The 24702-nt window shown below is 37.2% G+C and overlaps 1 protein-coding gene across 1 annotated transcript in view; it reads right to left on the bottom strand.

Moving 5' to 3' along the window:
* Positions 1-24702, bottom strand: part of Vps13B (vacuolar protein sorting 13B) — a 1316993-nt gene that overhangs the window by 84872 nt on the left and 1207419 nt on the right. Inside the window, exons 46-47 of the mRNA XM_090406926.1 lie at positions 18180-18350; positions 7341-7523 (exon numbers count right to left, since the gene is read on the bottom strand). Coding sequence (XP_090263052.1) covers positions 7341-7523; positions 18180-18350 — 354 coding nt within the window. The remainder of the gene's footprint in view (positions 1-7340; positions 7524-18179; positions 18351-24702) is intronic.

Genomic DNA, 24702 nt, shown 5'->3' with positions numbered 1-24702 from the left:
CACTATCTGGCAAGCAGTAAATGTGCTGGGCATTCTAGGGTTTCCCCAGATATTGTACTTGCACTGCAGCAATCCTTGAACTCTAGATCATGAGGAAGAAGACTTAATATGACACTACTGATTCTTTTTATTATTTTTATGGCTATTTTGCCTGCTTTTGTTTAGGAGTTCCGCTATTTTAATGTCATTGGCTTTTTACTCAAGAATTCTTAGAGCAATGCAGATGTATTTTAGAGACAAATATATGTAGAATAATAGAAGAAAATTTGCACATACCTTTTCTTGGATGTTGCCTGTCTTCTTTCTGCAGTGTGGATACTTCTGCTGTTATGGTGTTGAAAGGGGAGTGGGGGGGGGACTTAGGCAATGTGGGAGAATTAATTTGAAAAAACCTGGGTTTTTTGTATAATATATACATATATTACTTAAAATAAGGGGATAAGTAAAATAAGTAATGTTTTCATTGCCGAAATGAAGCTTATTAGCTCTTTATATTTAAGTATACATATATTATTTTTAAGGGTAGGCAGAGTGCTTTTTTTTTTGTAGGGTGGGAAAAAGATGAAAAAGGGGCTGAAAATAGCAACTTTTTTTAGAGGAAGGGGAAGGGTTCATGGAAAAAGTGGGGCAGGGAGAGGGTTGACAGGATGTGAGCTGTTTTGACGATGTGGGTATCGTCTGAACTCATGGAGGAAGTGGATGCTATGTCGTGTCGGCTTGGTGTTTCTGCCTTTGAAGTGATTGTGTTATCGCCTATTTGTCAGAGTTGTGACCTAATTTTTATGTTGTGAAGCTTCCAACACTCGGAGATTATGTAGGGTCGGTGGACGTTGATTGAGTTATCACATTTTATGGCTATTGTTTCCAATATTCTAAGCATTGATTCATTGTCTTTTCTGTCTATTATGATGGCCTTGTCGATTTGCAAGGTATGTTTTTGTTCAAGGGCATGAACTGCTATTTCTGTTTCCCCTGTACTTTGTATTCTATTTTTCATTTTGATAACGCGTTTTTTAGTTTTTAAATGTTCTGGAATAGGGATGTTACAGTCACAGAAGTGTTCTTGTAGTCTTGCACATAAAGACCTGATGGTAGAACCTGTGTAGGTGATATCACAGTCTTTTTGGTAGGGAAATTTGTAGACTACGTTGTGGTGTTCTACTATTTCTTTGTGTGTGTGTGAGATTTAGTGGGTTTTAGAAGATTTGCCAATTTTTGGTTTGTGGTGAATACCAGTTTGTAGTCAGTATGTGTGAAGATGTATTTGTAGGCTTTGTATGTATGGCAGTTTGATAACTTTTTGTGTTGGGAAGTTTGGTTTGGTTGTTGGGTTGTTTTGATGGGTTTTTGCTGTCCTGTTTGCATAATTTATTAGTTGTGTGGGATAGTTGCGATTTTTAAAAATCTGTGTTAGTTTTTTTTATTTCTGTATTGAGATAATTATGGTTAGTTGAAAACTTGTAAGCCTTTTTGAATTTGATAACCTAATAGATAATAATAGGACTCTAGCTTTGATGCAGTAAAAGTTTTTTTTTTTTTTTTTTTTTTTTTTTTTCCCCCATCAGAGGTCAGGCCAATAATTGTTGTAACGGTTGGTCAGTAACTTTAGCAAACCATGTAGATTGTAATGCAGCTTGTTTCTCTGTATATATATGTGTATGCTCCAGTGATGACCTTGATATGAAGGTCGAAATGTCGAGTGTTCATTTCAGTTTATATTAAACTAAAGTTTTGCTCTAACACGGTAGTTGTCTCCATAATTTCCATAATGTATTCTGATCACTTTGTAAGCATGAAAGAAAGGATTATCTTTGGCTACCCTTACCAACCACATCACCCGCTCTGCCTGTTCTTTGTACCCTTCATGGAATTGATTATTACCGCTCCTCTTATGTTGTATCCATAATGCCTTTTTCTTGTGTACTGCATGCTTAATCTCTTCATTCATCTATTTCGCATCTATCTTATTTAACCTTCTGACTCTTGGAATACATTTAGACATTGCTTCGACTAGATAGTTCTTGAATATCACCCAATCAGCATTGATCACCTTTCTGGCTAACTCCTCATTAAATGCTACACCTGCTAGCTGTTTCCTGACCTTCTTACAATCACTAGCCTTGTAGTTTCATGTATATCTATTCCTCACAGAGGTGCGAGCATGGCTGGCAACCACCCAAGTAATCACTTCATAGTCACTCTCACCAACTGGAGGGTGATTTGACACCTCATTTATAATAACATCCTCTGATGAGATGATCAAATCCAAGATCCTCAATCCTCATGTACCATCTGTTACATACTGCCTACGGTAGTTTTCCCTCCAAAACTCCAGAAACTCATTTTCTTTACTTCTAGTTGCTATCTCATTTTCCCAGTCTATATTGCCATAATTAAATTCACCCATAATGATCACTTTTTTCTTATTTGCTTGGCTAATTTAATTATACATTTCATGGTCACTACCATCCACATTACCAGGTCTATAACAACCTCCAACTAAGTATTTCATTCTGTTCACCTCTATCTGAGACCACACTGCCTCACAACTGCTGGAACTATTTTGCTCTTGCATCTCTACCTTGTATGGACATACTCTTTTTCCATCATCAGTAGCACTCCATCTCCCTTTTTTATCCTTTGTGTCTTGACAAAATACATCATACCATTCCATCTCAATACCCATAAGGATGCCATCCTCATCCAACAATATCTCACTTATTGCAACATTCCCTAGCACATTCCTTGAAAATGAAAGAATGTGCTAGGGAATATATAATGTGCATGGTGATATATTATGCAGATGGTGATATATTATCAAATCCCACAGCCTTATTAACATGAAGTTCATTCAATTCCCCATATACCTCTTGCTCACTTACAGTCAGTCTAACTGCATAATGTGAATTATGCAGTTAGACTGACTATAATATAAGACGCAGGCCAGGAGAGTGACCAGAATGGTGAGGAAGGCAAAACTGGAATATGAGAAGAGATTGGCACTAAGATCCAAAGAAAATCTTAGGGAATTTTTTAGCTATGTGGCCAGTAGGCAGAGAAACGATTGTGGAAGAATGACATTGTGGAATAAAAATGGGAATAGAATGACTGATGCAGAGGACATAGGGAGTTGTTCAATGAGCACTTTATTAGAGTATTTCATCCTGGAGAAGAAGTTTTTAATAATAGAGGGATAGGGCAGGTTAAGGGTTTAGAGGAGAGTGTGTTCCAAATACTGAGTACCCCTGGATACCAGTAAAGCTGTTGGATTGGATGGTATTTCACTACGGTTTTGAGAGAATGTGCTAAAGAACTGACAGCTCCGTTGACCTGGCTTTTCGATAAAAGTCTGGTTGCAGGAAAGGTACCCAGGGAATGGAAGGAAGGTAAGATAGTGCCACTGCATAAGGGTGGTAGCAGACTGGAAGTGTCTAATTATAGGACTGTTTGTGTATCATCAGTAGTTGTTAAGATCTTGGAGAAATTAGTGATGAATTATATACAGCATTACAGCATTAGACAGACGAGGGTAATATTATTTGTGAGAATCAACATGGATTTGTTAAGGGACACTCTTGCTTTAGTAATATGATTGCCTTTCATAATAAAGTGACAATAGCAGTTGATGGGGGGAAAGGCATATACTGTCATTTTTTGGCACTTATCATGTGGCACCCTGTGAAAGGCATCTGACAGGGTGCCACATGATAAGCTGATACTTAAGTTGCAGCACATGGGCTTAAATGTCGGGTTAGTCCAATGGATTCAGGATTGGCTGACTGATAGGTATCAGAGAGTTGTGTATGTCGGGGCAATATCAAGGAAGCAGAAGGTTACAAGTGGGGTTCCACAGGGCTTAGTGCTGGGACCTGTATTGTTCAACCTTTATATCAATGATATTGTCAATGGATTGCAAGGGGACATTCAGTTGTTTGCAGATGATGAGAAGCTGGGAAAGATTATCAGTAATAGTGCAGATGTGGCAGCCCTGCAAGAGGACTTGAATAAACTAGACAGATGGGCAAGTGAATGGAGGTGTCGGTTCAATGCAGCAAAATGTAAAGTCTTGAGGTTTGGGATCCATCGATGGGAGGATGCATACTCGATTTGAGGAGCTGTACTGGAGGAGGTAGGGGAGACAAGAGATCTGGGGGTGATGATTGATAGAAAACTGAAATTCAGGGAGCATATTGCAAAGGTGGTGAGGGTAACTCAGAGGATTGCTGCAATACTGAAAAGGACGCTGACCTGCAGAGATAAAAGAGTTATCATTCCGTTGTATAAGAGCCTGATCAGACCACACTTAGACTATTGTTCTCAGATTTGGTCCCCAGGATTTGAAGGGGATAAATTGACTGTGGAAAGGGTACAGAGACGGATAACAAAGATGGTTTCAGGACTGTACAATATGAGTTATGAGGATCGACTGAGGGAATGTGGACTGCAGAGTTAGGTGGATAGAAGAAGGAGAGGTGATATGATCGAGACTTTTAAACTGTTGAGAGGCAGTTACAGGGTAAACATTGGAGAGTTCTTTGACTTGGTGAAACGGTGAGAAGGAGCGATGACAAGGGGCCAGCCCTGGAAGTTACAAAAGGAGGCTGTGCGCAGGAGGGTGAGGAGTGGTTTCTTTACATGGAGGGTCGTTGAACCTTGGAATGCATTGCCTGAGAGTGGTTGGAGCAGGATCGGTCAATGGGTTCAAGGAGGTGGTATGATAAACTTTCTGTTTCCTAAAAACGACCTCCCACAATGAGTCTTTTTGACTCCATTGAGGCCTAGATGATAATAATAATTTTATCTCGAAAGTCTCCAGTTTTCATATCTCTGTCTTCTTGAGTGTCCAAGTTTCTAAAGCATATAGCACAGTGGGTATTATAATTGCATTATATAATTTTATTTTTAGAGGTTTGGAGATTTTATTATTTTTCCAGATTTTACCTAGTTATTAAATGATGACCATGTAATCGATATTCTATGTTTATTATTGGTCATGGTATCTAGGCATTCTGTTATTACTCTTCCTAAATAGCTGAATTGTTTTACCTGTTAAACTGTTGATCCATTCAAGGAGAAGTTTAGTAATTATTCATTTTTTCCAATTATCAAGATTTTTGTTTCATCTGCATTTATGGTCATGCTGTATTCTTTAGCTGTATTGTTTAGTTTGGTTTTAGGTTCACAATTTTATCTTTTGTGTCTGATATCATAATTCAATGTCATCTGTGTATTTTTTGTTATTAAGGTTATAATAACATAAAAAAGGGATCAAAAGGTTGACCCCTTTTTCTTCTTCCAAGGTTTGGTTAACCATATCCTCTAGGTCAGGAGTTCCCAACCCTATGCCTGCGGGCACCATGGCGCCTGTCGACCAATTTGTGTGTGCCCACCACTGTTCAACCGTGTGCCGTATAGTTTGAAATAATCATGCAACAATTCATGGCATACTATATGACGCATGTGTTAATGACACATGACGAGTAATAAATGCATACAATGTAAAGTAGACGCACATTCGAAGTTGCTCATTCCAGTTTAAGAACTGGAATATCATCATATTCTCCTAATTATGAAGCACTGGCTTCATAATTAGGAAATGCAATGCCAAAGATCACACTAACTTACATATATATATTTAAATTTTTATATAATGTAAACTTTTAAGTAATAAAACATTTGATTATAATGTAAACTTTGTATGTATTCATTTAACAAACAAATTCAAAAAATTTGCTTGAAAAAATAGATGGTGCCCGTCGCCCTATCGGTATTTTAGAATGTGCTCTAGGAAACAAAAAGCTTGGGAACCCCTGGTCTAGCTAGATGTTAAAAAGGTATGGGGAGATGGGACATCCTTGGGCTACTCCTTTACTGACATTTATTTTATCTATTCAATTGTTATACTATTGAATTTAATTATTGCTTCTGTGAGACTATAATATTTTTCTATTATTATAGAAAAATATTATAGCTTAGGGTATCTTCATCGATTTGTTTCTGTTTTAATATTCTTAATAAGGTTACTCTGTTTATTGAGTCGAATGCCTGTTTAAAATCTATAAAACAGTAATAAACATTTTTGTTATGTTCCCAGTATAATTCTGCTAATCTTTGTATTATGAAGATCTGATCCAATGTGGAGCAATTCTTTCTGAAGCTTGCCTGTTCTTCACTAAGAATGATCTCATATGTGCTCTTTATTCTGTTCTGTAAGACTCTTGTAAATATTTTGTAAGCATGGCTGAGTAATGTGATTGGTCTGTAGTTTTTACAATTTTTTCTATCACCTTTCTTGTAAATTGGTACGATAATTCCTGTTCTCCAATCTTCTGGTATTTCTCCTGATTTAAAATTTTGTTGAAAAGTGTGGTAAGGAATTTTAAGTTGTTTGCTTTCCTTCTTTCCAGAGTTCGGATGGAATTTGGTCTATCCCCGGTGCTTTATCAGAATTCATTTGCTTTAGAGCATTCTCCACTTCCGATGGAAGGATCATTAAGGTGTCATGTCTCGAGTTGGTGTGGGGGCTTTGTTATTATTTGAATAGTCTGAATAGGTCATGGAAATATCAACAGTGTTGTTGTTTTTGAGCATTGGTAACAAGTAGTACCTTCTTATCTTCTTATTAGTTTATCAACTAGGAATCTGTGATGTTTTTTGTTGACAGAAGAATGGGATAGTGGATCCCCTTTCCTTATATCCTGTCAGTTTTTATATTTATAAGTTGCTTAGCTGAAAACTAAAGACTGTTTATGGACACCTGCATTTTTTTACAGTAAAAAAGCATAAAAAAATATGCTGATTTGGCAGAAATTTTAAGAATAGAACTATTCTTTGCTCTGTATGAAAAAAAAAAAAAAGCACTGTTTCTGGACTATGATGAGCTTATCAACTATAAAACATTGTAGGGCTATTTACACTACTACCAGTTAAGAACAGAAATCCAGTCTAAAGAGCAGTAATTACAACGACAAAACTAGTCACTTGGTTCCTATGTGTGTATGTTTTATATACATCATTTTATAAAGTATCAATTCTATCACTTATGAAATTATAGTAAATATGAAACTTAAGTGTGAATAATCATAACATGCTAACTACTTGGTAATCATCTGCATAGATACGAGACACGAATTTGTCCATTTAACTCATTTTTTCTGTGCAGTATTCTTACTGAGAGGTCGAGGCCAGATTTAATGTATTCAGATATTAAGCAGTGGAAATATAAAAATGCATTATGGGTGCCATATCAAATATTGATCAGATTTATTATGCAGAATATTTATACTTGAAAATAAAAATTATTCCCAAACATGAATATACCTAACTCGAATTGAGCTTACCTTGTCCTGCCTGTGAAACCAATTCAGCAGCACCACCTATTGGTTTTGTTACTACACCCACCAATCCTTTACCCATTCCAGTAACTATTCCTTTTGCTGTTTTCACAGGAGTTAAAAGTTCTTGTTGAGATGAAGGGGATATTAAAACTTTCATGGGTTGTTCCACTATACCAGCTATGGCCCCTACATATAATATACACAGAAGAAATTAATATTCTTATAGCAGCTGTTTTCAATGACTACTTCATTAATGCTAATTTTAAATTAAGAATTAAGAGGTAGTGAATGTGTATGTATATGTGTGTGTGTTTACTTCTGTTTTAACAGAAATGTTTGTGAAGAAAAAATATTTCAATAATTTAATTCCCCCTTTTTATTCAAACAGGTGCTTTTCTTGGGCTGGTGTTTCACAAGGTGCACATTTGAAACTTAGGCTTAAGTTTTCAGGAATCTAAATAGAATCAAACCAAAATATATGTCTTTTACCATTTCACTTTCAAAATGAAAGAAGTTAATAAATCTTATTCTTCACTGCAAAATGCATATTAGGCAAAGTTTGCATACAGTGATTTCAAATTCTACCAAAAAAAAAAAAAGTCCTTTCCATTCTCCATGGTCATTGTGAGTGATCTAATTTATCAAAATTCTAGGAGAAATAAAAAATAGCAGCAGTAAATGTACTCATGTACAGTCGTAAGTCACACAAAGAAGAATAAAAATTCACCTCAAATGTAAGATATCACAAAACAGAATTCTGGGCCAGCTTACAAAATAATTAAAACATAGTTTCATCATAATATCAATTCAACATAAGAGTTTTTTCAACTGTCTCAAGAGTCAAAACATATTCATTCCCTGTTTATGTACATCTTAGTCCCAGTAACAACCATCTGCTTAACATTTAACTGCTCAATGACAGACATCGATAACATTTTTGCATTTAAAAGTTCCTTCATTTCTGTTTATCAGCTGTCAGATAAATGAAACTGTGCTATATGCATTCTTCCATTGACTATGAAAATTTACTTGTAGTTACCAATGATAATGAAAATTAAATCTTATCTTTCAGAGAAATTATAAACATCAACAGAAACATACAGCACATATCCTTTCCTCTATTTATAAAAGGAACTGCTTTGTTTTCTTTTAGCATATACAATATTAAAGAAGTCAATTATATCATATTTTGATTCTCATTGTGACAAGAGAAATCATTATATGGACTTTTACAACTGAAGAATGAGTTAGTTGATCTCAGGGCATGAGAGTCATGAAAGAACATGGTTGCAGATTTGAGCTGTGCTAAAAAAAAGTGTTTTTAATCAGTATATAGTGTAGCTTTTGTCACAAATTGTGCTATTTTTTCAATGATACAAGTGTCCTTCAGTAATGTTGCTACTGGAGTTTAGTTGTTTATATTTGATTTATTCTTACTGGAGGTCGAGGCCAGATTTAGATGTATTCAGAGGTAGCAGAGAAGAAAACATAAGTTTTTGTTATTTAGTATAGTTGTAGTATAGTATAGTTTATACTTATAGTATCGCATAAGAATAGCTTATAGTAGAGCGTTTAGTATAGTTGTAGTAGTTCCTAGTTCCTAGTTCCTAGTACTCGGCACTATTTGAATGATGGCGGTTGCCACAGCTCAAATTACTAATGCCGTGTCACTAAGTCCATTTAAGGATGACATTTTGCACAGCATACTATGGGATTTTGTGGTATGCAGGGCTTATGGTAAGTATGCATCCTGGCAGGTGAAAGATAGGGGAGTATATACATACGAAAAATGTAGGAAATGGGAAGAACTTTGTGAGTTGGAGAGTAACATAACAGACCTTGGAGGCATTCTCTTGCCTCTGACTCTTGCCAAGTCACAGCAAGAGAATACTGACCTAGAGAGATGAGTAGTGTGATAGAGGGTGAGGATAATGAGCAAAATATAAATGAAAAAATAAAAGTGAGGAGTATGGAAAGTTTGAATAATTATGAAGTTTTCAGAGATGGTCTTAGTTGGGAGGGTGGATGACGAGCAAGAGTGGGTATCTTGGAGAGAGAGAGAGAGAGAGAGAAATGTACCAAAAAAGTAGGTGGAATGGCTCAGGGATGAGTTGACAAGTGTTAAAGATGAGATTAAGTAAATGGAAGTGAAGAATGCAAGGAGAATCAGAGTAGGGGGGAGAGAGAGAGAGAGAGTTATGGGAATGAAAAAAGAGGAGAAAATAAGAAACAGTAGAAGAGAAGGAATGAGAAGAATGTGAGGGAGTGCTGGAACCAGGGATAGAGAGATGCCAGAACGGCATTGGTAAGCAGAGGAACAAAGAGAGAAATAGGCAGGTAAGCGGAGGAACAAAGAGAGAAAGTGTTAGAAGAGAGAGAGAGAGGGAGTAAGGGATGCAGGTGAGCAATCAAGGAGCAGAGTGGTAAGAGGCATGATGTATGGAGACTCAATGATGATCCATGGTGTGCAAGATAGAATGCCTGAGGAGTGTTTGCCTGGAGGAATAATAGAAAATGTGGTTATGGCAATTAAGCGGGGTAAAGGATGGAAGAGATGATTGTGATGGTGGGCACGTATGACTTGAGAGGTAGTGTGAATCGGCTGGTGAGAGATCTGAGATTCATACTTGAGATTATATAGAAGAAAACTCAGAGAGGGAAGCAGTATGTGTATGTTGCCCAGGTATGATAATGACAAACTGAATAGAAGAGCATTAATAATGAATAGCATGATAGTCAGAATGTGTCAAAAGAGAAGCTTGGAATATGTGGATGCTTAGAGGGCATTTGAGGACAGAAAGGAACTGTATGCAAGAGATTGTTCACATTTGAATGATGTAATTTGAATCAGTAATTTACAGCGATTGCTGTTCTTTGAATGAGTCAGTGTGTCAATGCAGGGAAACTAGAATTCACTCTCAGAAAACTAGAATGGATGGTAGATATTCCCTCCTGTGGGAATAGTGCTTGGGAGAATGGGAATACATAATGATAGGTATAGAAACAGTGACATTTTTCTTCTTTATACTAATGTCAGGAGTATCCAGAATAAAGAAGATGAGCTTCAGCCTGTCTGAAGATTATTGGGATCTCTGAGATGAGATTGGCAGAAGATGATATAATAACAGGAATAGAAGTAGCAAGGTACAGCATTTTTCAACAGGATAGTAAGGGAAAAACACAGTGCAGTACTGCTGATGATAAGTGATGACTTATGTCCTCTCAGAGTGGAAGCTACGGAGAGCAATGACACTAATGTCTTGAAAGCATACGGTGTGAGGTAGAGGTGGGCAAGATAGGATATTTAGTGGGGTGTTGGTACAAGCCAAGGAGCAAAGAGGGTGAGAAGTAGGAGATGTTTAAGCAGCTGAGCTTGGTAAGTGCAAGAGAGAATGATTGTTATGGGAAATTTTAACTACGACAGTATAAACTGGTGAGAGGAAACTGCATGTAGTAATAAGGGAATGGAGTTTCTGGAATTTTTGAGGGACAGATGTTTTAGGCAATGTGTAATAGAAGGAACAAGAGTTTTGGATTTGGTCATAGCATCAGAAGAGTTGGTTATAACTGAGATGGTATCTCTTCCCCTAGTTGGAGAGAGAGTGATCTTGATCCAAAGAAAATCCTCAGCAATTTTATAGCTATGTGACTGGTAGGAGGAGAAATGATTGTGGAAGAATGACATTATGGGATAATGGGAATAGAGTGACTGATGCAGAGAACATGGGTATTAATATTAGAGAGACAGAGTAGGTTCGAGGTTTAGAGGTGCAAGAGGAGAGTGTATTTCAAATAGTGAGTACTCTGAATGTCAATAAAGCAGTGACACTGGATGGACTTTTGCCACGGGTTTTGAGAGAATGCGCTAAAGAACTATCAGCTCTATTGACTTGGTTAACATGAATTTGTTAAAGGGTGCTCTTGCTTTAGTAATATGATTGCCTTATATAATAACATGACAAGCACAGTTGATGAGAGAAAAGCATATTCTGCCATTTTTTTTTTGGATTTTGCAGTGGCATTTGACAGAGTGCCACATGATAAGCTGATATTTAAGTTGCAGCACATGGGTTTAGATGTCAGTTTAGTGAACTGGATTCAGGATTGGCTATCTGATAGTTACCAGAAAGTTGTGTATGGTGCAGCAATATCAAAGAGGCAGAAGGTTACAAGTGGGTCCCACAGGGCTCAGTACTGGGAACTGTATTGTTTTAACTTTATATCAATGACATTGTCAGTGAACTGCAGGGTGATATTTAGTTGTTAGCAGATGATGTGAAGCTAGGAAGGGTTATTAATAACAGTGCCGATGTCGCAGCCCTGCAAGAAGATTTGAATAAACTAGACAGATGGGCAAACAAATGAGGACCATCAGTTTAATTTGTCTAAACGTAAAGTCTTCAAGTTTGGAATGCATCAATGGGAAGCTGCATACTCTATTGGAGGAACTGTACTGGAGGAAGTAAGGGAGGCAAGAGATCTGAGGGTAATGATTGATAGAAACCAGAAATTCTGGGAACATACTGCAAAGGTGTTGGAGTAACCCAGAGGATTGCTGCAATACTGAGGATGCTGACCTGAAGAGATAATAGAGTTGTCTTGTCATTCCATTGTATAAAGCCCTGATCAGACTACACTTGGACTATTGTTCTCAAATTTAGTCCCCAGAATTTGAAGGGGATAAATTAACTGTGGAAAGTGTGCAGAAGCAGATAACAAAGATGGTTTCAGGACTATACAGCATTGGTTATGAGGATCAACCGAGGTGAACATGGACTGCAGAGTTTGGTAGACAGAAGAAGAGGTGATATGATAGAAACTTTTAAGCTGTTGAGAGGTAGTTACAGGGTTGACACTGGGAGTTCTTTCACTCAGTGGAAGGAAGGAGTGAGGACAAGGGTTATGAAAGGAAGCTGTGAGCAAGACGGTGAGGAGTGGTTTCTTTGCGTGGAGGGTGGTAGAACCATGGAATGCATTGCCTGATAAAGTGGTGAGAGCATGAATGGTCAATGAGTTCAAGGAGTGGTATGGCAGACTTTGTGTTTTCTAGGTTGGGCCTCTCACGATGAGTCTTTTGACTCCATGTAGGCCTGAATCATCATCATCATAATAATAATAATAAAATAGATTTTTTTTTTTCTTGGTGCATCATTGATAGGAGGTATATGAGGAAGTGAGTAAACTAGAGATTAATAAGGCAGTAAGACTTGATAATACATCACCATGTATTTGGAAGGAATGTTCCAGAGAGTTAACGGTAATTTTGACATACCTTCTTAACATGAGTCTTGCACTGGACTGAGCTCCAAAGAAATTGAAAGAGGGTAAAATTGTTTTCTGCTTAATAAGGGAGGTGATAACAATAAACTTTTGAATTATAAAACAATTTGTGTGACTAGAGTTGTGGTTAAAGTATTGGCAAAGTTAGTCAAGACCAAGATTCAGAACTGGGTTGATAACATCAGTGTTCTCTTTGATGGTCAGCATGAGTTTACCAAAGGAAGATCATGTTTTAGTAATCTGCTTACTTATCATAACAAGGTGACTAATGCATAGGATAAAGGTGATGTATACACAGTGGTAGATTTTGCAAAGTCCTTTGATAGATTGCCACATGATAAGCTGGTAATTAAACTGGAAATGTGGTTGGATAGTAGGTATGTTGCATAAGCGATTGGCTGTCTGACTGGTATCAGCAAGTTGTGTATGGAGGAGCGATATCGCAGAGGAGGAAAGTTTTAGCAGTGTACTTGAAGGGTCTGTTGCTGTGCAACTTGTATGTTAATGATATCAGGAGGGTGAATGGTGATATTCAGCTGTTTGTAGATGATGCAAAGTTGGGGAGAAAAATCAGCTTTGCAAGAGGACTTATACAGGGTGTTCGGGATAAATTTGACATATTTATAATTAATTATATTTTTCCGTAAGTTACATGTATTAACACACACTTCTCTTCATTTAAAAGTTTGGACCCTTCTTCATTCATATACAAGATGTCAGAAAGGATGGATAGCTGGAACCCACCTGAATCATGGAAGAGAATAACTTGTATCATGATGATTCGTGCCCGCCATCAAAATAAGGATATTACGACTGCTGCCCAATGCTCCCTGAATACAGTAAAAACAATCAGGCATGAACTAGAGACTTGCAATGGTGACTACGAGGATGTAGCAAGAAGAAAGATCCCTAGCAGACGATCTGATTGCGTTCGTACAGCAGAATTCCTCGCAAATCTGCAGGAACAGGTGTTGAAGAACCCTGGCATTGGAATTCGGGCTTTGTTCGTGGAGTTGCTAACTGTAGTCAAGCCCTGGATAACAATGGTAGGCCGTATGTATGGCAGCAGGATTCGGCCCCTTGCCACACCTCTGGGAAAAGTCAAAAATGGTTGTCTGAAAATTTCTACGACTTCACCAGTCCAAATGTTTGGCCTCCAAACTCCCCAGACCTTAACCCCATGGATTATTTTGTATGGGGCGCAGTTGAAAAAGACACCAATCGCACTTCCAGTAATACAAAAGCCCAGTTAATGGATAAAATGAAAACAGTTTTTGCGGCCCTTCCCAGGGAGACTGTAGCATCAGCTTGTTCGAGGTTCCGAAGCAGAATTGAAGCTGTGATCGATGCTAATGGTGGTTATTTTGAGTAAATCTTGTTGATAGTATTGTAATTAACTCTGCCTGTAATGTTTTTTTGTCAATTCATTAAATTTAATAGATACAAAGAAGATTTTCTTTTTCCTTACGAAACTGTCAAATTTATCCCGAACACCCTGTATGTGCTAGCCAAACAGGTAAGTAATTGAGGTTAACAGTTCAATGTTGCAAAGTATACAAGGGTGGTCTGAAAAGTTCTCAGCCTAGACCACAGATGGCAACACTATTGGCAAGATTTATTTTCTAAGTTGGTACATCTGTCATAAGCATCCCTATGAAATTGCAAGTCATTTTATCAAGTAGTTTGTTTTATACAGCTGTCTGTATCCCTTGAAATGGATAAAATTGAGTATTGTGCAGTTATAAAATTCTTTGTAAAAGAAGGTTTAACACCAAAAGAAATTCATTCGAAGTTCATAAAAGTTTATGGGCACTCTTCTCCTTCGTTTTCAACAATTAAGAAATGGGCTTCTGTATTTAAACGTGGCCGTACCAGCCTTGATGATCCATGTGAAGGATGTCCAAAAACTGTAACACCACCAGAAATCATTGATCAAGTGCATGTGGTATTGGATGACCGGCGAGTCAAAGCGCGTGAAATTGCTGAGACTATAGGCATTTCAAAAGAACATGTAGGATATATTTTGGATGAAGAATTGAATATGAAAAAGCTTTATGCAAGATGGATGCTGCGCTTGCTCACAGCAGATGCACTCAATGAAAATCTTTGAACAGTGCTTGGAGCATTTTAACAAGAATAAAACTAATTTTGTGTGTCAATTTATTACTATGGATGAGACTTGGATTCACCAATCCACACCAGAATCCAAACAGCAGTCAAAACAGTGGACAAAAGCCAGTTGTTCAGTGCCAAAAAATACAAAGTCAGTTCCATCAGCAGGAAAGGTCGTGGCATCAGTGTTTTGGGATGCTAAAAGCATTTTACTTATTAATTATCTTGAAAAGGATAAAACAATAACTGGGGAATATTATTCCGATCTTTTAACCAGATTAGGCAAAATAATTTGTGAGAAAAGACCTGGTTTGCAGAAGAAAAAAAATCATCTTTCATCAGAACAATGCACCTGCCCACAAAGGTGTTTTGGGAAAATTAAGGGATCTTCACTATGAATTGTTGGAACATCCACGCTATTCCCCAGATTTGGCTCCCTCTGACTTCTATCTCTTCCCAAAACTAAAACGCTTCCTTGCTGATCAGATGGGATAATAGTGTTGGAGTATCACTGAAATAAATGTATTATTCTTAAGGGAGATTATGTTGAAAAATAAAAATAATTTTGAAATTATAAATTCGTTTTTTCATTGTTAAGCTAAGAACTTTTCAGACTACCCTTGTAGTTTATGATTTTTTGTTCATCCTAATCATAACCCAAAAGAAGCCACAACTATATGAGACAAAACTAGTTGGTTTCATTTAATTTAAATTAAATGACAATTAATTAAATGAAGTTCAAACAATTTCATTTACTGTATATGGCCAGATAAATCCAACGTATTCCTTCTTATAACATGTATATTTTATTTTTATTGTCATTGTTTTGGAGAAGAGGAAATTGTCATCCCTATCTTCTCTCTCTTATCATCTGGATCCATCATTAGTAGAGTATACTAAATGAACCACATAAAAAAAAAAAAAAAAAGGTGGCACACCTTTTGGCAACTCCTATAGGTAAGGATGACCTTGCTATTGCTTCTGCCTGGTATCCCCACCTCTGGGCCTGGCTGCCACTGAAGAGACCTCAATAAAGGTCGAAACTAGTCTGGATAGTGGCCAATCCTTTAATGCATAACATGATACATATCTGCAAGGAGATGTGTGTTTGCATTATGGGAAATACTGGGATAGGAGTGTTGTTAGCTTGGTCCACCTTTGCTACGAGTTGCCTGGTGTTGTACTACCTTACCCCGGTAAGGTAGGACAACACCATATTCAGTCCTGAAGATATTTTCAGGCACAAACTTTGTTTGCTCACACTTGGATAAAGGATTAAACTAAATTTATTACAGAACAACATTAAGTTTTGAAAAAGACCTGAAAACTTTTAACAGCTGTTTTTTTCGTTTTTTTTAAATACTATTAGTAATAAAATAACTAGTCATGAATATCATCTGACAGATCATGTGAAGTGGATACATTGTGGATATATGGTTATTGGGATAACTGAGATCTTGTAAATTACATAAATGTATTAAAGACCTTAAGTGTTTAAAGTTTGAAATTTGAGAGATTGGGCTTGGAGTTTTTATTTTTTTTAATGTTGTTTAGAATAAAACCATGGACTTTCTATGATGGCTATATTTTTAAATGATGTCACTTTCTTTCTAGGCATGTTCACCCAGATTATTTCAAAAACTTTTAAGTTACAGAGTTTGTATAGAAATATGAATGATACCAAATGTTAAGAAAATCTCAAGTTACTACCAGATATGTGAAGAGAGCTACTGTGACAATAATAATATTTGAAATGGAGACTGCAAATAGTGATGAACTAAATGTGATATTAGTCAGTGGTTCTCAAACTTTTTCGGTTCATGCTGCCCTTAGTGTATCAAGATTTTTCCACAGAGCCACAAGTCAGAACATAGGCCTGCCTAACAGTTGTAGTTGGTGTGGTTAGGTTGGTTAAGTTAAAAAAAAAAATAAATGAAACATGCATTTGAAATTCACAAACAATTTATGTGAATTTCAAATGCATGTTTCATTTATTTTTTTTAACTTAACCGACCTAACAAATAACTACATATTTTGAACAATCAAATCGTTGAAAAAATAAATCATAATTAGTGGGACGGGTTAGCCTGTTGTTCACTGCACATCTTTTCAAAGCTTGGAATCAAACTAGTACAGTGTTTATTAGATGTCCTTCCTATCATCACATCAACACATCGATAGTCCAATTCTAAAACCAACGGTTAAGTGTCATTTCAGTGAAAATATTGGAATATTTTGCAGCACCCTGGGGCACTGCAGTGCACAGTTTGGAACCACTGATATTAGTGATAGGTAATATAGATAGAGTTCTATTCCATTCATTTTAAAAATTTAAAAGTGATATGAATAAAGGAGCTAAAAGAGTAAAAATAATAAGATACTATTAAAAGATGAGAATAAATTTGATAATGAATGATGAGATATCATTAGTAAAAATACCATAAAACTAGTCAAATTAAAAAATGAAAAATATTAAAAGATAAAAAAAACTAGAGCATAAAAACAGTCAAGGATAAAAAAAGAATGTAAAGCCTTGAAAGTAAAACATAAAAATATAAAAATAAATGACGAAGATGAAATCCATTTATGGGTTGGAGTAAGGTTGTTTCATACAGCCCTCATCAGAATAAAATTTCATGGCATATATTATGTAGGCTGTATCAATGTCATTGGGACATTATGATTTGTTGAAAGTTCTGTGTTGTTGGGGAGCTGCTAAACCTCAGATATAATGGGGTCAGTGTACATTGACAGAGTTGCAATGAGTTTTTATTTCAATGGTTTTTGATATTCTTAACTTTGTTTCATTTAGAATGATTACTTTTTATATGTGTGATATATGGCTGCTATTTCCGTAGTTGAGGCTTTTGTGGTTTGGTTGGGGTATGGATATTACTTTTAATATTTTTCATTTTTAAATGTTACAAGTTTTGAAGTGTTTATACTAATAATATCACATCATTCATTACCAATTTTATTCTTTTCTTTTTAATAATATCCTATTATTTTTATGATTACTAATATATACTAATGATATCACATCATTCATTACCAATTTTATTCTTTTCTTTTTAATAATATCCTATTATTTTTATGATTTTAACTCCTTTATTCATCTCAGATTTAAATTTTAAAAATCAATGAAGCTTCAGCTCAATATTTTACCTATTACTAATATCATACTTGGCTCGTCACTGTTTGCAATCTCCACTTCAAAGAGCATTATTGCCAAAAGTACAATAAAGGTATGCAATATATATGATCACTTCATAAAATTTCTTTTTTAATTTAGTTTTTAATTTAAAAAATAGCAGTCAAAATAAAAATAATAAAATGACTGCAACTTTTTTAATAAAAAAAAGTTGCAGTCAAAAGACACATTCTGATCTAAGGGTGCTCCATAACATAAATGCTTGACATCGCTTTATATCAATGACTACTAATAATTACCTAATAAACTTATCCCAAATCCTGTAAGTCCTTGCATTATTCCACTGCTAATGCCTTCTGGTTGTTTATGGCGCAACTCTTCTTGTCGTTCCCAGTGATCATCATCCATAGACAGACGATCCATATTACGAGACACACTGCTTGCAAGGTTCGTTACAGAATTTAAAGCACCTGTAAGATTAAACAATTACAATACAGGATGTATACTAAATATATAATTACATTTTAAGAGGCACTTGTGACATAGAAAAAAAATGTGACATAGAAAAAACAATGTATTTCATAAATACATTGTTTTTTCTCACACAAAAATATTTAGTGTGCATAACTAAATATTTTTATGTAAAACCTATAGATCATCCTTAGTGTAAATGACAGTTAAAAATAAATAAATAAATAAATAAAACTAAATTCTACAAGTGAGAGACATGCAAGATTGGTATAGTACAATTGATATAAAGTTGATATATACACACCTTTGTCCAAAAAGAAACTGAACTTTTCGAAAATAGAAGAAACTAGTGGCACCACCTGTTGTATCTTGTATCCTGTACCCACCAATGTAATACGACACTGGATATCTAATCATGCCGGACTGAATGACTTTACATTTACTGACATTGAACTGACACCCACTTTCCCATGTGTACAATTTCAGTCTATTCAAATCATTCTGCAAGTACTGCATATCAGCAGCATTCCTGATTACCCTACCTATCTTTGCATCATCAGCAGCAAATAGCTGTATGTTGCTTGTCAAATCCTTCCCAATATCATTAATGTACAGATTGAATAACAGTGCACAACCAATGGTGTACCACAAGGATCAGTGCACAAGCACTGATCCTTGTGGTACACCATTGGTTACCTTAAATCTTGCAGACTCACATACCCCATATGCCACTTTTTGATATCTGTCAGTCATCCATCCTCTATCCACGCTAATATTCTATAATCCAAACCCATATTCTCCAATTTATGCAACAGTCTATCATGCTGAATTCTGTCAAAAGCCTTAGCAAAATCCAAAAGTATCATGTTGTATCCATTCCCCTTGTCTAGCTCAATGGTAACTTTGTTATAGAATGTGATCAAGTTGCTAAAACATGTCCTTCCCTTAGTAAACCAATGTTGCTCATTGTAAAGTAGAGATTCATTGTCAGCCCATTTCTGAATGTGAGCCCTAATTTCCCAAATCTTCACCACCACTCCTGAGATAATAATTGGTCGATAATCGGATACATTGGTCTTTGAACCACCCTTGTGCAATGGAATTACCACAAATTCTTTCCATTCCTGGGGAATCTTCCCTGTTCTGAGACTCATGTTAAACAGCCTGGTCAAAGGAAAAGCCAGTTCAGCTGAACATTTTTATCACATGTGCTGATATTCCATCAGTCCCACTTAAGTAGGGTCACTGTTTGTAGCGAGTCTCCTCCACAACCTCCTGTCTTGGGATGTAATCACATTTAAGTTCTTCATCCTCAAGTCCTTCTCCACCATCTCCCTCCATCTCTACTTTGGCTGCCCGTGCTTCCTCCTCCCCTGCACATCCATCTGCATGACCTTTCTTCCCACATACTTGTCCTCCCTCCCTCCTCCCCTGCACATCCATCTGCATGACCTTTCTTCCCACATACTCGTCCTCACTCCTCATCACATGACCAAGCCATCTCAACCTTGCCTCCTGTATCTTTGCTCCCAAGTTTGTAACTTTCACCATTCCCCTTACATGGTCATTTCTCATATGATCCTTTCTGGTCACACCACACATCCACCTAAGCATTCTCATCTCCGCTACCTCCATCCTACTGACGTTATTTTTCCTCAGGGCCACAGTTTCTTTCCATAGCATACGTCATAGCTGGTCTCACTATTGTCCTGTAGATTTTACCTTTTAGATTGATCGACACCCTCTGATTGCATAGCACGCCAGCCATCCCTCTCCAGTTCCTCCATTCTGCTTGTATCCTGCATCTCACTTTCTTCTCAGCCTCACCATCTTCTTTCATTGTTGAACCTAAGTATCTAAAGTCACTGATCTTCCTGATGACATTTCCTTCCAGATCTGTCTCCTGGCCGCCATCACCTTTGCAACACATATACTCTGTCTTACTTCTGCTCAGTCTCATACCTCTCTCTTCCAGTACTTTCCCTCTAACTTTCCAGTTTAGCTGCCACTTCTTCTCTTGATTCTGCACACAGCATGATGTCATCTGCATATAACATAGTCCAAGGAACGTCTTCTCTCACCTCCTCCATCACAATATTAAACAGGAACAGACTTAATGCTGACCCTTGATGCAAGTCAACTGTGACTGAAAAACTTTCTGTCTCTCCCAGGCAGGTCCAAACTCTTGTCTTCACATTTCTGTACATCTCCTGCACCAGCATGACATATTTCTCCGGTACCTTCTTCTCATCAATAAATACCAGATGTAATTCCCGTTGCTTCTCTCGAAATTTTTCCATCATCGGCCATAACCCAAAGATAGCATCTGTCGTTGATATACCAGGCATGAAGCCACATTGCTCCTTTGCAATCTCCACCTCCTTCCTCAGTCTTCCATCAAGAACCCTTTCTAGGATTTTCATTGTGTGGGACAACAACTTTATTCCTCTGTAATTGTCACAGTCTTGTGCATCCCCTTTACTCTTGTAGATGGGGACAAGAGTACTTTCCCTCCATTACTCGGGTATATTTTCCTGTTGACAAACTTTTATTAACAGGTCCCACAGCAGGTCAATTCCCTCTTCCCCAGTGTCTTCCATGCGTCCACTGGGATCCTGGCAGGGCCCACCGATTTTCCATTCTTCATGCTCTTTATGGCTTCCTCCACTTTCACTCTACTAATGTTCTGCACCATCCCCCTCATAAGGCTCCCCAACTTCTCTCTGAGTCATTGCATTTTCTTCATTCAAAAGCCATTCAAAGTATATTCTCCATCTGTTTCTTATATCCACATCCACACATTTCCATATCCACATAGAACCATTAACAGGTGTCTGAGATAGAGGGGGGGGGGTTTGGTAAAAGATATGCAGTCATCGTATATGCACTATTTCTAGTAAATTACACTACGGAAGTATTCTTCATTCAAGGAAATAAATAAATAACATATGTTTAAGGACATGGAAATGGTATGAAAAAATATGTGAAGAAGAAAAATGTGAACAGTAGATTAATTAGATTTTTAGAAATAGTGACTGGAGTGATGATAATATAACTATGACTATGAAGAAACTGAAAAAAAAAATGGTATTCATTGTATTTTGTTTCGAGAGTGGCTTACTGTCCACAACAATCAGGAAATATGACCAATAAGTACAAAAACAGGAAGGTGATAAGCTTTCTAATTTTGCATTTGTTGGTATAATGCTTTTAGAGATCAGTTTGTTTTTGTGTTGAAATTGAGTACAGGTAACCTTCGTATAATGCGGATGTTATGTTCCACATTATTAAATTACTTAAGGAATTGAAGAACAACGTAGATATGAATATAAATTAAATTGCACTTTAATAAATATTTCCAATATTTCGGCAACATCATGTTGCCATTTTCAAAAGGAACTTACAAAAAAAATTCACATGCACGTAGGCACTACAACACAGTAACTGAGAATGAAGAGATGAAGCTATTATTCTCCTAAAAGTCCTGATGGTGCCCTCTAGCAGGCAAAGTAGGTGTTCTTGGCCGTTGGGCTGAAGGTCTGCTGATGTAAGCCTCCCAAATTTGGGGACATTGCATACAACCAAATTTGTTGAGGTTTGGAGAGTTTCTTAGAGCTGAGGCTGATTCCATAAATAGTCTTTCGAATTTGTATTTGCTACGGTGGGTGTATTACTGTATCTTTCTTCCACCGTATTCTGTGGAGTGTATCCAGAGCATGGTCTGCAAGACCAGAATGGCTGTACTTGTGAAAACAGGCGTAGTCCTTGTGTTCAGAAATTCTCATATTTGCTGTCCTGCCTGTTTGGCGAAAGTAAGACAGTTTACAACTGCAAGGGACCTAGTATACACCAGGTAGATCTAGGGGAAGTGGTTGGTCTTTGGTGGAACAGATAAGGGATGCCAATTTTCTGTAAAGCCTGTAACAGGAGGTCAGGTCATGTTTTTTTTAAAACTTTGATAATTTTTTCCGAGGTGCCTCGGATGTAGGGAATAGTGATGGATTTAGAGTAATCCTTGTTGTGGAGGGGGGAGGGAGGGAGGCTATGGTCTGTAGGTTTTAATATTTTTTGGATTTTTTTTTGGGGGGGGGAGGCAGGTAGCCATTGGCTGAGAAAGTGTTGAGGACGTGATTTAGTTCAGTGTTTAGGGCCATGTCATTAGAACAGATTAGTTTAGCTCTGTTGTATAGTGTTTTCACCACTCCATATTGTTGTGAGGGGGGGGTAGGATTGTTGGTAAATGTATCTACCTGTATGGGTGGGTTTTCTATAGACTGAGAAAACCAAGGCTCCATCAGGCTGGTGGGTGACTAGTGTGTCTAGGAAAGGGAGGCCATTGTTTTCCTCTTTTTCCAGGGTGAACTTGATTCTGGGGTGCTGGTTGTTTAAGTGTGTTAAGAAGGAGGGGAGTGTTTCAGAGCCATATAGCCGAATAGCGAACACATGATCAATGTAGCGAAGCCATATGCTTGGTTTTTGTGGGGCAGTGGCTAAGGGTTTTTCTTCAAAGGTCTCCATAAAGAAATTGGCCAAGGGTGGGGAGAGTGGTGAACCCATGGCTGTTCCCCCTCTATTTGTTTGTAGAATTTTCCCTGCCAAACGAAATAGCCTGAGTTCATTGTGAACTGAAATAGGGCTGAGATATCGGGAGAAAATTTAGATTGGATTAGCTCTAAAGTTTCCTTGAGTGGGACATTTGTGAATAAGGAGGAGGATGTCAAATCTGACCATTATGTCAGTATGTTGGAGTGTAAGGTTTTCTATGCTGGCTTTGACGTGGGCTGAGTTATTTATGTGTGATGGTGTGTTGCCAGTATAGTGTGTAGGCTTTTTGGCCAAATGTTTAGCTAATTAGTATGTGGGGAATCAATGCCATCCACTATGGGACATAATGGCACATTTTCTCTATGTATTTTTGGGAGTCAATAAATACGGGGGGGGGGATATAGAGTTCATCATCATCATCATCAAATTCCTGCCATGTACCCAAAAGGGGGTGTACAGGATATGATAGTACTATATGAAAAAATTATATCATTACTAACTTCCTATCTACAATTTTCCTCCAAATCAGTCTGTTACTTGTCAAGACTCCAACATTATCAGATCTTATATTTCTATTGTCTAAGGCACTTTGTACCGTATCAATCCACCTATATCTTGGTCTTCCTCTGGGTCGTTTTGCTGCCAACCTGGCAGAGAACACTTGTTTTGCTAATCTTTCCTCACCCATTCTGTTTAGATGACCATACCAGCTGAGATTAGCTCTGCTAACGCATTCCTGGATGCTGACAATGTCAAGTTCTTTCCTAATATCCTCGTTTTTAATATGATATTGCCGTTGATGCCATCTGTTCACGAGCTGTTCAACTTTTATTCGCTTTAAAACTTTCTTACACGTTATTCTTTTCAATATGAAATTCAATTTTATCCTGCTCAAGACTAAATAGTCATCACTTTCAATTTCAAATCCTCTGTACACTCTGGTGTCCTGCACCAGGGAGAAAATATCACTATCAACAATAACATAGTCAATGAGACTTTTGTTATTCCTAGCCTCTTCTCTCCATGTGAATTTGTGCACATTTTTATGTTGGAACATGGTGTTAGTAATAACCAGTCCATGTCCTGAGCAGAAATCCAACAGATATTTGCCATTATTATTAGCTTTGCTCTTTTCTCCAAATTTTCCCAAAATATTTTTGTATGTCTCACAATCATTTCCTACTCTGCTATTTAGATCCCCAACAAGGACCAAATTTTCCTTTTTCATTGTGTCAGTTGCTTTTTCTAAAACCTCAAAAAATTCCTCCACTTCTACCTTAGTAGAACCTTCTGTGGGACCATAGGCACAAATAAGTCTCATTGTCCAGTTCCCCATTCTCATATTTGCCCACATTACTCTACTTGAGACTGACTGCCATTCAAGAAGATTAGCCTCGTATTTTGTGTTGAATACTATGGCTACTCCTTCTTTTACTTGATTGTCATTGCCTGAATATAACATTTTGTATTTATTGCTCAGAGAGATCTCACCAGTTTTGGTCTTTTTTGTTTCAGTCACCCCTATTATGTCGATCTGGTACTTATCTAATTCCTCAGCTGGCTCCATTTCTTTGCCATTCAGGCTTCTTACGTTGATAGTACCGATCTTTAACTCTGGTGATATTGAGTTGGGGTTTGTTTTCAGATTTGTTCCAGTAGCTGACTTTTCGCTGTTTGCCCTGGTTCCCTGGCGAAAACAACGGGGGCCTTGTTTAACCGGGCGACGCCCCAGCCAGCATGAAATTTTGTCATGTTGTACCATCATTTGTTATTTTGGTTTAACCAATAAGAATACAATTTGGTCGG

The sequence above is a fragment of the Typopeltis vanoorti genome, chromosome 17 (genome assembly GCF_054136105.1).
Source record: "Typopeltis vanoorti isolate ZY-2024b chromosome 17, IOZ_Tvanoo_1.0, whole genome shotgun sequence".
NCBI lineage: Eukaryota > Metazoa > Arthropoda > Arachnida > Uropygi > Thelyphonidae > Typopeltis > Typopeltis vanoorti.
This window is presented reverse-complemented; position numbering and strand designations above follow the sequence as displayed.